The sequence below is a fragment of the Penicillium pulvis genome, assembly GCF_028828015.1.
Source record: "Penicillium pulvis strain IBT 33274 chromosome Unknown contig_23_segment0_segment0, whole genome shotgun sequence".
Taxonomy (NCBI): Eukaryota; Fungi; Ascomycota; class Eurotiomycetes; order Eurotiales; family Aspergillaceae; genus Penicillium; species Penicillium pulvis.
In genome coordinates this window covers 420,008-433,568 of record NW_026643075.1, presented here as the reverse complement: position 1 = coordinate 433,568, position 13,561 = coordinate 420,008, and the positions used below count along the sequence as shown (strand labels likewise).

The following is a 13,561-nucleotide window of genomic DNA, read 5'->3' as shown; positions in this document are numbered from 1 at the left end:
TTTATGATTTAAGATATTAGGGTATATTAACTAGTCTTATTAATTATAATTTATTAAGAGAAAAGTATTAAAGATAAAGTATATATTTTACTTATAACTAAGTAATAGAATTATTATTAGAGATAATATAAAGCCCCTTATAACCTAACCTTCTAGTATAAGAAGCCTTAATATACTTCTAGATAATACTACCTAATCTCTATTACTACTCCTTAGGTAAATAGCTATAGTAAGGATATATAAATATATATCTTAGGACTATAATAAGACTAATATAAGGGAACTCTATATAATATAGATTATTATTAGTATAAATATAGACTAGATTATTATAAATCCTCTTTTTCTTAGTAAAGATTAACTAAGTAGTTAGTTTAAAGTTAAGGGCTAACTAAGATATTACTAATTATTATATAATAGTACTTATATATAGTAGGTCTTTAAATCTATTAACTAATAAGAACTAAGTTTACCTAAAGATATATCTATATATTCTTTCTACTTCTTAATAGGCTACCTAAGGCTTAGGAAATTATCTTTTAAGATAAGATAAGTTAAAGTTACTATATTAGTTAAGACCTTACTAGATAAGGCCTTACTAATTAAGTCTTTATTAGTTAAGGGTAGGCTCTTAAGAGAAGGGGCCTCTCTTCCTCCTCTCTATAATAGAATAACTATTATCTTTATACTTACTATCTCTATATCTATAGCCTTTTTACTAGTTACCTTTATATCTATTATCTTTATACTACTCCCCTTTAGCTTTACTAGCTTTACTAGCTTTACTAGCTTTATTAATAGCTTCGCTAGTGGCTTTATTATATTTATCTTTATTATCTTTATACTTATTATTATTAGCTTTAGCCCCTTTTACTTATATAATACTAGGGGCTTAGTTAGTTATACTAAGGGGTTAGTTATCTTTACTAGTAATAGCTTACTATCTTTATTCTAAGTTTTAACTATAGCTATAGTAAATAAAGAGAGTAGATCTTAATAATAAGTATTAAAGTTAGTAATATAACTAGAAAAAGAGAGATATAAGAAAAGAGGCTTAGATTTATAATAAAGAGATAACTATAAACTATTAAATAAGCTTAATCTTTACTATAATCCCTCCTATCTATTATCTTAATCTTTAGAGTATTATACTTATAATAAGAAGAAAGAGAAAGAGAAGGGCGATACCTTATAGATAGATTATAGATAAGAAGATATATAGGAGTAAGATAGTAAGAAAGTAAATAAAGAGAGAGATACTTAAAGAGACTTATAGAGATATAGAGATTAGAAGTTAGTTATAATAAGCTTTCTTTTAAGTAATTACTATTAATTACTAGTAAATACTTATAAGCTATAAGTATATTTCTATAAATAGCTATAAGTTAATCTTTAAGAATTAAGGTCTTTCTTTAAATAATTATACTCTTCGCTTTTAATCTATTTTAGTTAATTCTTAGCTCTTTTATAGATAGTTTAAAGGAAGAGTAATAAAGAGATTATATAAAAGAGTATATTAAATTTAGTATACCTAAGATTATTATCCTCCTTTATATTTAAAGATAAATAGTATTATAATATATATTATAAGTCTTATTACTCTTTAATTTTATTCTATATAAGTACTTTAGTTCTATTTTCTCTATATTTATCTTCCCTAAGATAAGTATCCTTTTAATTATAATAATAGGAGATTCTAAAGAAATCCTAATTAATCTAGTAATTCTTATAGTAGAAGCTACTCTTAGAGTAGATCTTTATAAGACTACTTTATAGGGAAGTTAGGTTTCTCTAAGAAAAGATTATAGAACTACTTTTAGGGGTAATAATATAGGAGATAGAGATAACTAAGATAGCGATAATACTACTAGTACTACTAATATTACTAGTATAGTAGATAGAGGTAATTAAGATAGTCCTAATACTACTAGTACTACTAATACTACTAGTACTACTAATATAGGAGATAGAGGCGATTAAGATAGTCTTAATACTACTAGTATTACTAGTATTACTAATATTACTAGTATAAGAGATAAAGGTAATTAAGATAGAGATAGTAATAATAGTAGCCTTAGTTAAGATTAAGATTAACGCCTTAGAGAAGGACCTAAAAAGGGCCTTAGAGAGGGACCTAGAAAAGGAAAAGGCTATACTATTAAGATTAGTAATAGAGAAGGGATTTAAAAAGTTACTAAGGTTAGTAATAGAGAAGGGATTTAAAAGATTATCTATTAGAGAGTAAAGCTAAAGCTAACCTTAGATAAATTATAGGAGGGTATACTAAAGGGGTATAGACCTAAAAAATAGATATAAGTACTATATATTAATTTATACTATTAAGGATAACTAGATATCTTTAGATATTACTTAGGATTATTAATTATTATTAGTAATCTAAAGACACTACTTAGTATTATTAGTAATTACTAGTAATACTAAGTAAGATAAGAAGTTACTAATAAATATCTATCTAATAATACCCTAAAATTATATAACTATATTACTCTTACCTATCCTATAACTTAATAGCTAACTAAGGGGGTATAAATAATAAGATATAATATACTAAATAATCTTTTAATATTAACTAAAAGATCTATAGGAAATACTAAAATATACTTATTAATACCCCTTCTATTAGTATTTAGTCTAGGCTTTAATAAATAGGTTAGGCCTAATAGACTAGATTAGGTTAGGCCTAAAAATAGGGGCCTATTTACCTTTAAAATAGGCCTAGGCCTATATAGGCCCCTATTTAAGCCTATTTTTTATAGGTCTAAAATTATATATATTTTTTATAAAATATATAGAAAGATTGGTTTTAGAGGGGTAAAATACCACTTTAAATACTATATATAATAGAATCATTAGAAATTATAGCTTATAAGCTTAGATATAAGATATTAACCTTATTATATAGCTTATTCTTTATTTAAATTATATAAAAAGGGTAGTTAAGATAAATATCTATATATATAGTGAATATAGTAAAGCTATATATTCTATATATATATATCTTCCCTATTAGCACGGTAAATTAACTACTTTAAAAATTACTATTTTATACTATATCTAGCTACCCTAAATCTAGGGTAAACTAGGGTATTATAGTATAATAAGCTTTTATTAAGCTATATTATATATAATTATAATAGATATAGTGGAAGATTAAAGAAATAGTAGTTACTATATATATATAGACTAGAATAGATATAATTAAAAAAAGTCTTAGTAAAAAAAAATATAAAATCAGGTAAAAATAGGCAGAAATTAGGCGAAATTCAGGCTAAATTAGGCTAAATTAGATATCTACGCTAACCTTATTTAAATAGGCCTAAAAATAGGGGCCTATAGGCCCCTATAGGCCTAGTATAAAATTTATAGGTTAGGCTAGGCCCTAGAATTTAAAAAATAGGGGCCTATTACTAAAGCCTAATTTAGTCTACTATAGGAATACTATAGATCTAAAAGATACTATTATATAGAAGTATATTAAGAAGATATATATAATATAATATACTCTATACTTTAAAGAAAGGTTATAATATAACTAATTAATATTATAGAAAAAGGATAGATATTAGTATAATATAATTAGAGTTATAAAAGGAAAAATAGATATTAAAAGATATATATTATCCCTAGATAATAGGTCTTTCTATATTAATAATATTACTACTTTAGTAATACTAATAATATCTATAATAACTCTAATAATAAATATAAGAAATATAAGGAGGATAAGTATAAGAGTAGTAAAAGAGAAAGATCTAAGGGGTCTAATCTAGAATATTATAGAATAGATCTAGTAGAATAAAAGGGTTAAGAGAATTAAGAGAATAAAGATAATAGTAGAGATAGAGAGGGCTTAGATAGTCTAGGGCTTAGCCTAAAGACTATATTAATTAGAATATAAACTAATAGGCTTAATATTAAATAGATAGTTTAATCTATAGATATATATATATATATCTTAGTATAAGTATAATTATTTTATTTTTATTTAATATTAATTAGATTAAATCTTAATTTTTAATAGGATTATTTTCTAGCTTTTATTTATACTTATTAGCTTTTACTTATATTTACTAGCTTTTACTTATACTTACTAACTTTTACTTATATAGTATATCTAGTAGCTTTTTATATCTATTAGCTTTTACTTATATCTACTAGTATATATATATATAAGAGAGTTCTAAGTAGCTTTTCTATAAGGCTATAACTTAAAGTATATAAAATAAATTATTTTCTTATAAATACTTAAAAATACTAGTAGCTATAAGTAATACTTATACTACTAGGGTTCTTAAAAGTTAATTATTAATTTATCCTCTAGTAAATACTTAAAATTATAAGTAATTTTTAGTAATCTTAATATTATAATTTAAAACTCCTACCATTTCTTACTATTTCTTATAAGCTCTTATAAGCTCTAATAAGTACTTAACTAGATAGACTAGTTAGCTAAAAAGTAGCTGATTACTAGTAATTACTAGTAATTTTAATAAGAAAAATTTAAGAATTAGGCTTCCCTAGGCTTTAGTAATAGGCCCCTATTTTTTAAATTCTAGGGCCTAGCCTAATCTATAAATTTTATACTAGGCCTATAGGGGCCTATAAGCCCCTATTTTTAGGCCTATTTAAATAAGGTTAGCATAGATACCTGATTTAGCCTAATTTAGCCTAAATTTCGCCTAATTTCTGCCTATTTTTACCTGATTTTATATTTTTTTTTACTAAGACTTTTTTTAATTATATCTATTCTAGTCTATATATATATAGTAACTACTATTTCTTTAATCTTCCACTATATCTATTATAATTATATATAATATAGCTTAATAAAAGCTTATTATACTATAATACCCTAGTTCACCCTAGATTTAGGGTAGCTAGATATAGTATAAAATAGTAATTTTTAAAGTAGTTGATTTACTATACTAATAGGGAAGATATATATATATAGAATATATAGCTTCACCATATTCACTATATATATAGATATTTACCTTAACCACCCTTTTTATATAATTTAAATAAAGAATAAGCTATATAATAAGATTAATACCTTATATCTAAGCTTATAAGCTATAATTTCTAATGATTCTATTATATATAGTATTTAAAGTGGTATTTTACCCCTCTAAAACCAATCTTTCTACATATTTTATAAAAAATACACATAATTTCAGACCCACAAAAAATAGGCTTAAATAGGGGCCCATATAGGCCCGGGCCCATTTCAAAGGCAAATGGGCCCCCATTTTTAGGCCCAACCCAACCCAGCCCATCGGGCCTAACCCATTTGCCGAAGCCTAGGCTTCCCATAACCTACTCTTATCACCTAACCTAGCTATATTTATATGACTAAACTAACCTCTAAATTTGACCTATAGTTACTAGTAATTACTAGTAAAACTCCCCTAGAAGTTATATGACATGACTAGGTGGACTATAAAATCATGTGACATAACCAGGCGGGAGGGCCACCTGCTCACCTGGCCACCTACATACTCGAAGTAGCTCCCTGGCGAATTAGCCACCTGATCAGCCCGGCCAGCCAAAACATATAGTAAACAATGTCATTAGATACAACTTAAGTCCCTGAAAATATAGCTTCTGCTGGATATACCTCGAATGTAGGTGCCTTTGTAATACCATCCCAAATTTGATATCGCTTAGATCTGTTATTGCTGGAATAAAGAACATCATGAACCATATTTACTACGGGGTTTAGGGTGGCCGGTGCGCTGATGAAATACACTATATAGGAGGAACAATGTAACCCCACATTCCGAGACTAACTTGGGGCAATAGCTACAGCTTTTTGAGAGTTGGCATAGTCCAAACGGCTTGAAATTAAGCCCTCCCAACTTCCTAGATTGGTCTAACTGTTTTTCAACCCCAGTATTATCATTGACTTCCGCTGATTTGATTGAATGATTCCGAAGTGGAGGTGGAGGTATCCGTGTAGAAGGGTATAAAGCAGTCTTCGGGGCCCTAGTATTGTGGCATCGAAGAACAAGGCTCTGTTGAATACGCGATTGACAAGATGTGGCAACCTTTTTCTTTGGTGCCTCTGGCTTCTGTTGTTTTTGGCAGCTTCATGGTTTACGACCCCAGCGATGTTATCTCCTCTTCAGAGTGGGCTGCAGACAACGCCTATGTATTCGACTGGCATAGCTCGGGTGTGACGTACCAGGACATTGCAATCAAAGGTCCACATTATTACAGCGGCCAGAGAAAGCGAATCAGTCATGAAGTTCTGGAAAATCACACGAATGACACCAGCGTCCTTGTTGTGACTGAAGGGTCGACCGTGGATGTCGAGTACACGACAATTGTGAAAACTGGCTACTCTACCAGCTTAACTCAATCTAGCTTCTTTGGTGCGTCATCAGAAACTACTATTTCTTTCACAATTTGCGCACTAACTCAGTACTAGGGGCCAATGCAGCTGTCAATAATGCCAACGGCTCAACCCTTTACCTATCCAATGTCAATATTACCACACATAATGGTGCTGCAAATGTGTATACCCATGGAAACACGAGCGTTATATATGCCGAGAATATCTGGGCGTATAGCTCTGGCCCTGTATCTCATGGGTTCTATGCCTCGGGCAACGGTACCATCCACGCACAGAACGTCCACCACTATTCGGGTGGTACTCGGTGCTCTTCTTTCAGTGGCGATGTTCCCAACGGGTACATCCATGCAGAGAATGTGATTGCTCATACCGATGGTGTCGGATCAGCAATCTGCTTTTTACAAGGTGTTTGCAATATGACAAACGTGGTCGGATACGCCCGGAATGCCCCAATCATGTTCAGCGACGGTGCAATGGGGCCCGTTACCGGTATTTGGAAAGACTCAGATGTAACCGCTGGCTTACTAGCAGGGATTCTGATTTTTTCCGATTCAGCTATCGCGGATGGCTCGGTCACTGTCCTTGATAACACGAAGCTAACGGTGCTGGGAGACACGATGCCTGCTCTATGGGCTGGAAACATCATTGCGGTAGCGTATATCAAATCCTCCTCCATCAACAACACCGCATCAGGAATCCTTGCTGTCGCAAATTATTCTTCTGTCACACAAGACTTTGACTACTATGCTGGCTATGACGATAATAATGAACTGTCCCCGGCTCAGCTCACTATTCACGTGGAGGATTCCGACCTGTCTGGCTCTCTCATAGCGTTCAATAAGTCACTACTCAACTTCAACTTGGCAAATTATTCGAACTGGACTGGTGAGGTTAAGATAGGCTACGGAGAGTCCTATCTCGCAGTCCATCTGGATAATACTTCGAGTTGGACTTTGACTGGGAATTGTGCGCTTCAAAATTTTTCCAACGCCGATACATCACTGAGCAACATCATCAGTAATGGGTATAACATCACGTATGACACAAAGTCCCGGGCTAATTCAGCATTGAAGAGGAAGACATATAAGCTATCTGGTGGCGGTTTTCTTCGACCGGAGTAGACTTATGGATGTCAGACAGGGGATATGACTAAGGTGTAAGTATACAATAGCCTTGGGAGGACACAGAGAATGGCAATTTTGAATCAATGGTAACATGAAGCGAACTTATGTATCTTCTGACAGACTTTGTGCTCACTTCCTCTCTTTTGGAAAACGCCTTGCTATAAAAGCATATACTTCAGGGATTCACGCCTGTCTGCGGTCATGAAATGGTCTTCGGATTAGATGTGCACCCCAAATGAAGAACAGGACAGTGAATGTCGGCTTTGATGAATCAGTCAGAGCCTCGTACCTTCTACCGAGCTGGTATGACTACTCATAGTACAAAGAATACTCAAAATATCTTGGCTGATTTACATGAGACATCGAGTGCACGAAATCTTCTCTCAAAGAGCATTGCCATCGATTGCTGATAAATATAGACCCAACAGAAATGATTTCGTGTGAATAACAGTAGAATATGAGTTTATGAGTTATTTCCCAACTTCTAGTAACCACTGTACCCCGTTGACTGTATCTTCGGTCCTCCTTTGGACGTGCTGCGTCAATTGCGGATAAAATTCCCAGAAGTGATGAGGTAGACCAGGATACAAATCAAGACGAGTAGGAGTCGAATTCTCTTCGCGCAACACTTGCTCATATATCAAGCTATCATCTCGCAATACATCTAGGCCGCAGACCTGGAAGTATGTTGGAGGGATATCGCCGTGCCCTTTAGGGTGGTTAAAGGGAACCATCAGAGGGGAATTCAGATCAGGCTTATAGGCGGCTATGATGGATTGATAGATAGTCAGAGATCGGCTGACCATTTCCAGTGCAAGAATATGGGAGATGGAGGCTAGCTAAATAACATGCAGGTTTGTGGAGGGGGGAGCAGAGTGACTGTACGGAGACTTACATAGAAAGAGACGCACTAGGTCTGACGAAGGAATGGATACATCCTTATTCTCCTCTAGACTAACGTAGTCTGGACGATATTTTGCTGGGACGACAGGGGCTGGAAGTAAAGGCGCCACGCTAAGAAATTGCCCTGTCACGTGGACTGGGTGTTCCTGGTCGCGGTTGAGATAAACAACAGCATTGGCAATATTACCACCAGAGGATGTACCACCCACAAGAAGACCTGTATGAGGCGAGGCGTAACGGTGAATTCTGCTCGCATTGGCTGCCACCTGGGATGAGCGTCACATTGTCAGTATATTATTTCATGCTCAAGAGTGACAGTGACCCAATCGCTTGTCAAACAGGCAGAACAGGTAGAAATATAGAACGGAAAAAAAGATAGAGGTCTCTACCCATTGAATAGTATCAAGTCCGTCAAGAACAGCTGTTGGAAAAGGATGCTCTGGAGCGAGGCGGTATTCAGGGCTGACAACAACAGCTTTGTTTCTCAGGGCTATGGCGCGGTTGGACTCGAAATCATCACAACGATTGCCAATACAAAACCCACCACCATGGAAAAAAATTAAAATGGGTAGAGTCCTGTTGGTGATGACTTTCTCTGCAGGGCAATACACACGGGCAAGAATCGCACTACCGTCGCGTACAGGGATCTCGATGTCATGCTCTGAGACGTCAGGATGAAGGCCATGGGCATCACGATCGGCTTTCTTGGCTTCATTTGTGAAGTTGCGCAGGCTAATCACATCTATGCCGGGTGGTAGAGCTGGTTGGTCTTGGGTCGCAATCAACTATACATAGTGAAGAATTAGTCATCTAAGTCTGAAGTAGCGTTTGCGACACTCTGCCGATCGAATGGGGAAAATGATGGACAAACCTCTGCAAAATAAGGGTCTAGCAGAATGCCTGCCTCTAAAATTCCACTGCTAGGGGTCATTGTGCGAGTCAACAGGTGACCAAGGTAGCTATAGTACAAGCCAAACGGATACAGACATTCACAAGGAACACAGTGAACGGAGGAGACAACAACTTCGACTAGTCAACCGCCTATTATGACATAAGGCTGCCGCCTTTTGACTCTTTTGGCTCTTTCGGCTGTTTTTGCTGTTCTTCCCCGCGTCGGAGCCTGTCGGCGGGACCATCAGCATGGATGGGTAAAGTGGGGCAATACCGGCTTGCCGTAAATCAACCCGGTGAATGTGGGTTTGGAGTTGGGTACGACGGAACGCTCGCTAGGCCTATCAGCATTTACGGAAACCCGTGTCCCATTTCACGCTTTTCGGTTTCGCATGTCCCCGGTTAGAGAACAAAAGACGTGCCATCTCTCCCGAGAGGCTCATGCGGGCTTCCGACGAAAACCCCTCCTTTTCGAAGTCACGCGCCTGGTGGTTTACACACAAACTAGCTATATATGGGACCTCTCTTTCGTAGGAATTAATATACAAAGAACTAGGTTTATCTAGTCGTTGTCTAACTCACAAGTTGAGAGATGGTGGTGAGACATTGATCAACATCCAAATTGAGTAATGTGTTAACATCCAGTTTTGGCAGAAATTTGAAAGCCAGGTCGTCGTAATTGGAGCTGGTCCTGTTGGCCTGTTCACAGCCCTTGTGCTTGCGCAAGACGGAATAAATGTTTCAGTCATCGAGGCAGCTGAGGGCATCAATCAGTCACCCCGTGCTGTAGCGTGAGTTGGGTGCCTTATCCTCCTTGGCGATAAGTTAACTGACAATCCAAAGTTACTTCCCTCCTGTTCTCGAAGAATTTTCCAAAGCAGGGATTATTGGCGATGTAGTCACTGCTGGAGAGAAGAATGCAGATGGTTGTGACTGGAGAACAGCAGACGGGGCCATTATAGCCGGCATAGATCCGCCTCCAAATGACCCGAATTTTACCGTGTGCCTTTCTCAGCCAGATCTTGGCGAGATCCTGAGGAAGAAACTTTTTGAAACTGGAAATGCTAAGATTTTTTTCAATCAAGCTTTTCAACGGTTGGAACAACGAGATGGAATGGTTGTGTATTGGACTAAAGAGGGCAGCGACGTCACCGAACATATATGTCAATTTTTGATTGGAGCAGACGGCGGACGCAGCTCTGTGAGACAGGCAATTGGTATTCATCTCGAAGGTCATACAATGGAGAAGCTACAATTCATTGCTGTCAACTTCCAAAATGACCTACGGGAATCAGGATGGAAGGCAGCAAACTTCATTGTGGATCCCGTCGATTGGGGGATCGTTGTGAAACGTGGGAAGGGATCAAGCTGGCGGTTTGCTACAGGTGTTCAGACCGACGCCCTGAAAAAGGACATACTGGATGAAGCTACCATTGACGTGGTGAAGAAACGCTTGTGCCGAATACTGCCAGGAAACACCAGTAATATCCAGTATGAAGCGATAGTCCCCTACGCTGTACATCAACGATGTGCAACTCGTTTCCGCGATGGAAATGTTCTTTTAGCGGGTGACGCGGCCCATGTATGCCTTCAGTCAATTGGACCCACTGCTCATGAAACTCGTACTGACAGCCGCTCATAGCTCAACAACCCTGTCGGAGGCCTCGGTCTAACTACTGGTCTGCTTGATGCTGCCCATCTAGCCCAAGCTTTGAAACAAGTCCTCTTGCAAGGAGAGGATCTCGAAATTTTGACACGGTATTCAGATGTTCGGCGACGAATTTTCCTTGAGCGAACCAACCCTACAAGCACTTCTAATCTGATGAGACTTTACTCGCAAGATCCTGAATATGTTAAAGAGAGGGAGGAAACATTTGCCAAACTTGGAGATCCCAACGACTTTATCAGCAAGATGCAGATTGGGCTCCCAGATTTCTGTCTCACAAGTACATCTGACACAATCTTCGATACACAGGGTGAGGTCAGATGGTTCATATCAGTGACGCAGATTCCAGAATGGACACGGGAAAAGTTTGTGCACGAGTATAAAGTCGTCCACGCCGAAATGACTCGTAAGGGTGCCGAAAAGTCTCCCGTTATTCGTCAATACGTGCAACTTGAAAATTTGCGAAAGTCGGTCTCCAATACGGAAACTCCTCAATGGGATTACGTGACTTGTCTTACATGGCCAAGTTTGTTTGTGATCCATGTGGGATTTCAAAATCCAGACTATCGTGAAACTGCTGGCAAGCATATCTTTTGCCGACTGGATCAGGAAGGGTGCATTATGTCTCAGATGGATCAATACAGAAAAACCCCTGAAGCAGCTAAGCCAGCCGGAAATGGTACCATCCAATGTCTTATCTACCACAAGAGGCAGGATCCCGACGACGAATTTCCTTCTGAGTGGTTTTCAAATCGCGCTGCTATGTTGAAAAGCCTTGCAGCTTCCGATGGTCGACCACAAAATTATATTCTGTGGCGCGATGTGACGCCTAAGACTACAAACTACTTCCATGATTCGCAGTTCTCTGCAGGCTCCTGGCTTCAATACAAGGCACTTGAAACCTTGATTTTCGAGAAAGACGATGATGCTGTTTCGTTTTTGGAGCAGCACAAGAATGATGTCCTTGACGCTGGTGTAGGAAAGACCCAAACTGTTATTGGTGTTGCAGATTTTGTCCTTTAGCTCGCAATAAACAACTATATATTTGAATACCAAGGCCAGTGACGCAAACATTTGGAACGTTGGCATACGAGAAGTTGTGGCGTCAAGAATATTTAGATGCGCAAATATTTCCAATGGTCCATGTACGGGTGTTTTTATACCGAACGCACTTTAGCTAGCTAAAGATCAATCAACATGAAAAGGGGACTCGAGACACTATTCACACGGCTCACCGATGGAAGATTTTCATTTGTGTGACGTACTCACTATATTCTAAGATTATTGCCAGGTCAATCTTGGACTGGCAAGCTGGCACAAAATTTACCTTGAAGTTCGAATTGCCGTATGTGCTCTCCTACTTTTCAGCAAATAAGGCTGAGACTCGAGAGCCTCTAGTAATTTTCCTCGATAATCATATATTACGAATGATCAAGCTGTAAAATGTTAACTCACAGTGAGAGGATTTCTCGGTAGAATGATAGCAGAGTTTCACAGTGGTTTCGTGGATTGAGAAAAAGCCAGATACTCAACATCTGTAGCTAAGAGTAAGCTTATCCCTGAAACTCTGTCATCACTCCCCAAAGTTATCATCTAGAAACCAGTAAAGTAGCTTTGGATGGATTCTCATCGCTATGTCAGATGTCAAGCCTGGCAGTCCCAGTACTATAACTAAAAATGCAGATACGCACAGCAGCCAATAAACTGTCAGTGCACTGGAGATATCTACACATCCAGATACACCAGTACGGAGAGAGCTATTCCGAAGCTGTGGCCGCCAGTCTTGTGAAAAAGCGTGCGGTTTACTGTAGGGCAGACTACTGTAGGGCAGACTACTGTAGGGCAGACAAGCATTTGAAGAAGGACTGAATAACTGTGGCCTCGCCCTAAATCAGGTTATTTGAGTCACAGTGCATGTGATGGCAATTTTAGCTGCCTAGGCACTGGTGAACTTGACAAGGCATAGTCAGCGTCGAGTAGAGGCACAAGGCATTAGAGAGTTAAAGACCTGAACATCCTCAACATTATCCCCACACACCTTTCTGGGAGTGACTAATACTTGCGGGGTGTACGGGAATCTCATTTGTGGCAAGCATCAAAAAGGCTTCTCCTCGTATCTGCTGTATACCCAAAACCAAAGCGACAATGTGGATAGAAATATATAAATTTACAGTGGTCATCATTGGAAAGTTAAGAGCCTGTTCCTGCATCTCGTGCATCAATTTTAGTACAGCGAAATCCACCACTATGCCCATGTTCGGCCCACTAATTATTTCTCCCAGCCCGGCATTCCGGTAATTTTCATACTTTCTGGAATTGGTAAATTACAAGCTTGTAACCAGAACGGATGTTTAATTGTATTACTTGGCCGGGGAGGGTCCCTGAGGTTCTAATGGCTAAGCGGAACAGCCGCATGGCCGGGAAGCTACAATGCGGGCAAGCATGTGGAGCCGAGAAACTACTGGCTGGTCAGTAATTCTATAGTTCTGGTGATTATCTCGATATGCAAGCCCCATGCTAGACAAAAGTCTCTTCATTTACGTTATAGCCTATAAGTAGAGCTTCGTGTCCCAGCATATCGAGGCTTCAACACACAAAGTC

The 13,561-nt window shown here is 37.4% G+C and overlaps 3 protein-coding genes across 3 annotated transcripts; 2 read left to right on the top strand and 1 right to left on the bottom strand.

Moving 5' to 3' along the window:
• Positions 1-6,058: 6,058 nt before the first annotated feature.
• N7503_004432 (uncharacterized protein) lies at positions 6,059-7,497 on the top strand (the record flags this gene model as incomplete). Its single annotated transcript, XM_057063979.1, has 2 exons — positions 6,059-6,395; positions 6,452-7,497. 2 exons carry the CDS (start codon positions 6,059-6,061, stop codon positions 7,495-7,497), a joined length of 1,383 nt encoding a protein of 460 aa, XP_056921722.1.
• Positions 7,498-7,970: 473 nt separating this feature from the next.
• On the bottom strand, positions 7,971-9,334 carry N7503_004431 (alpha/beta hydrolase; the record flags this gene model as incomplete). The annotated part of the gene is made up of 4 exons (XM_057063978.1): positions 7,971-8,266; positions 8,396-8,669; positions 8,793-9,188; positions 9,275-9,334. The coding sequence occupies 4 exons, from the start codon at positions 9,332-9,334 to the stop codon at positions 7,971-7,973; spliced, it is 1,026 nt and encodes a 341-aa protein (XP_056921721.1).
• A 552-nt stretch (positions 9,335-9,886) lies between these two features.
• Positions 9,887-11,983, top strand: N7503_004430 (FAD-dependent oxidoreductase; the record flags this gene model as incomplete). The annotated part of the gene is made up of 4 exons (XM_057063977.1): positions 9,887-9,892; positions 9,949-10,085; positions 10,138-10,876; positions 10,937-11,983. 4 exons carry the CDS (start codon positions 9,887-9,889, stop codon positions 11,981-11,983), a joined length of 1,929 nt encoding a protein of 642 aa, XP_056921720.1.
• Between the last annotated feature and the right edge of the window lie 1,578 nt (positions 11,984-13,561).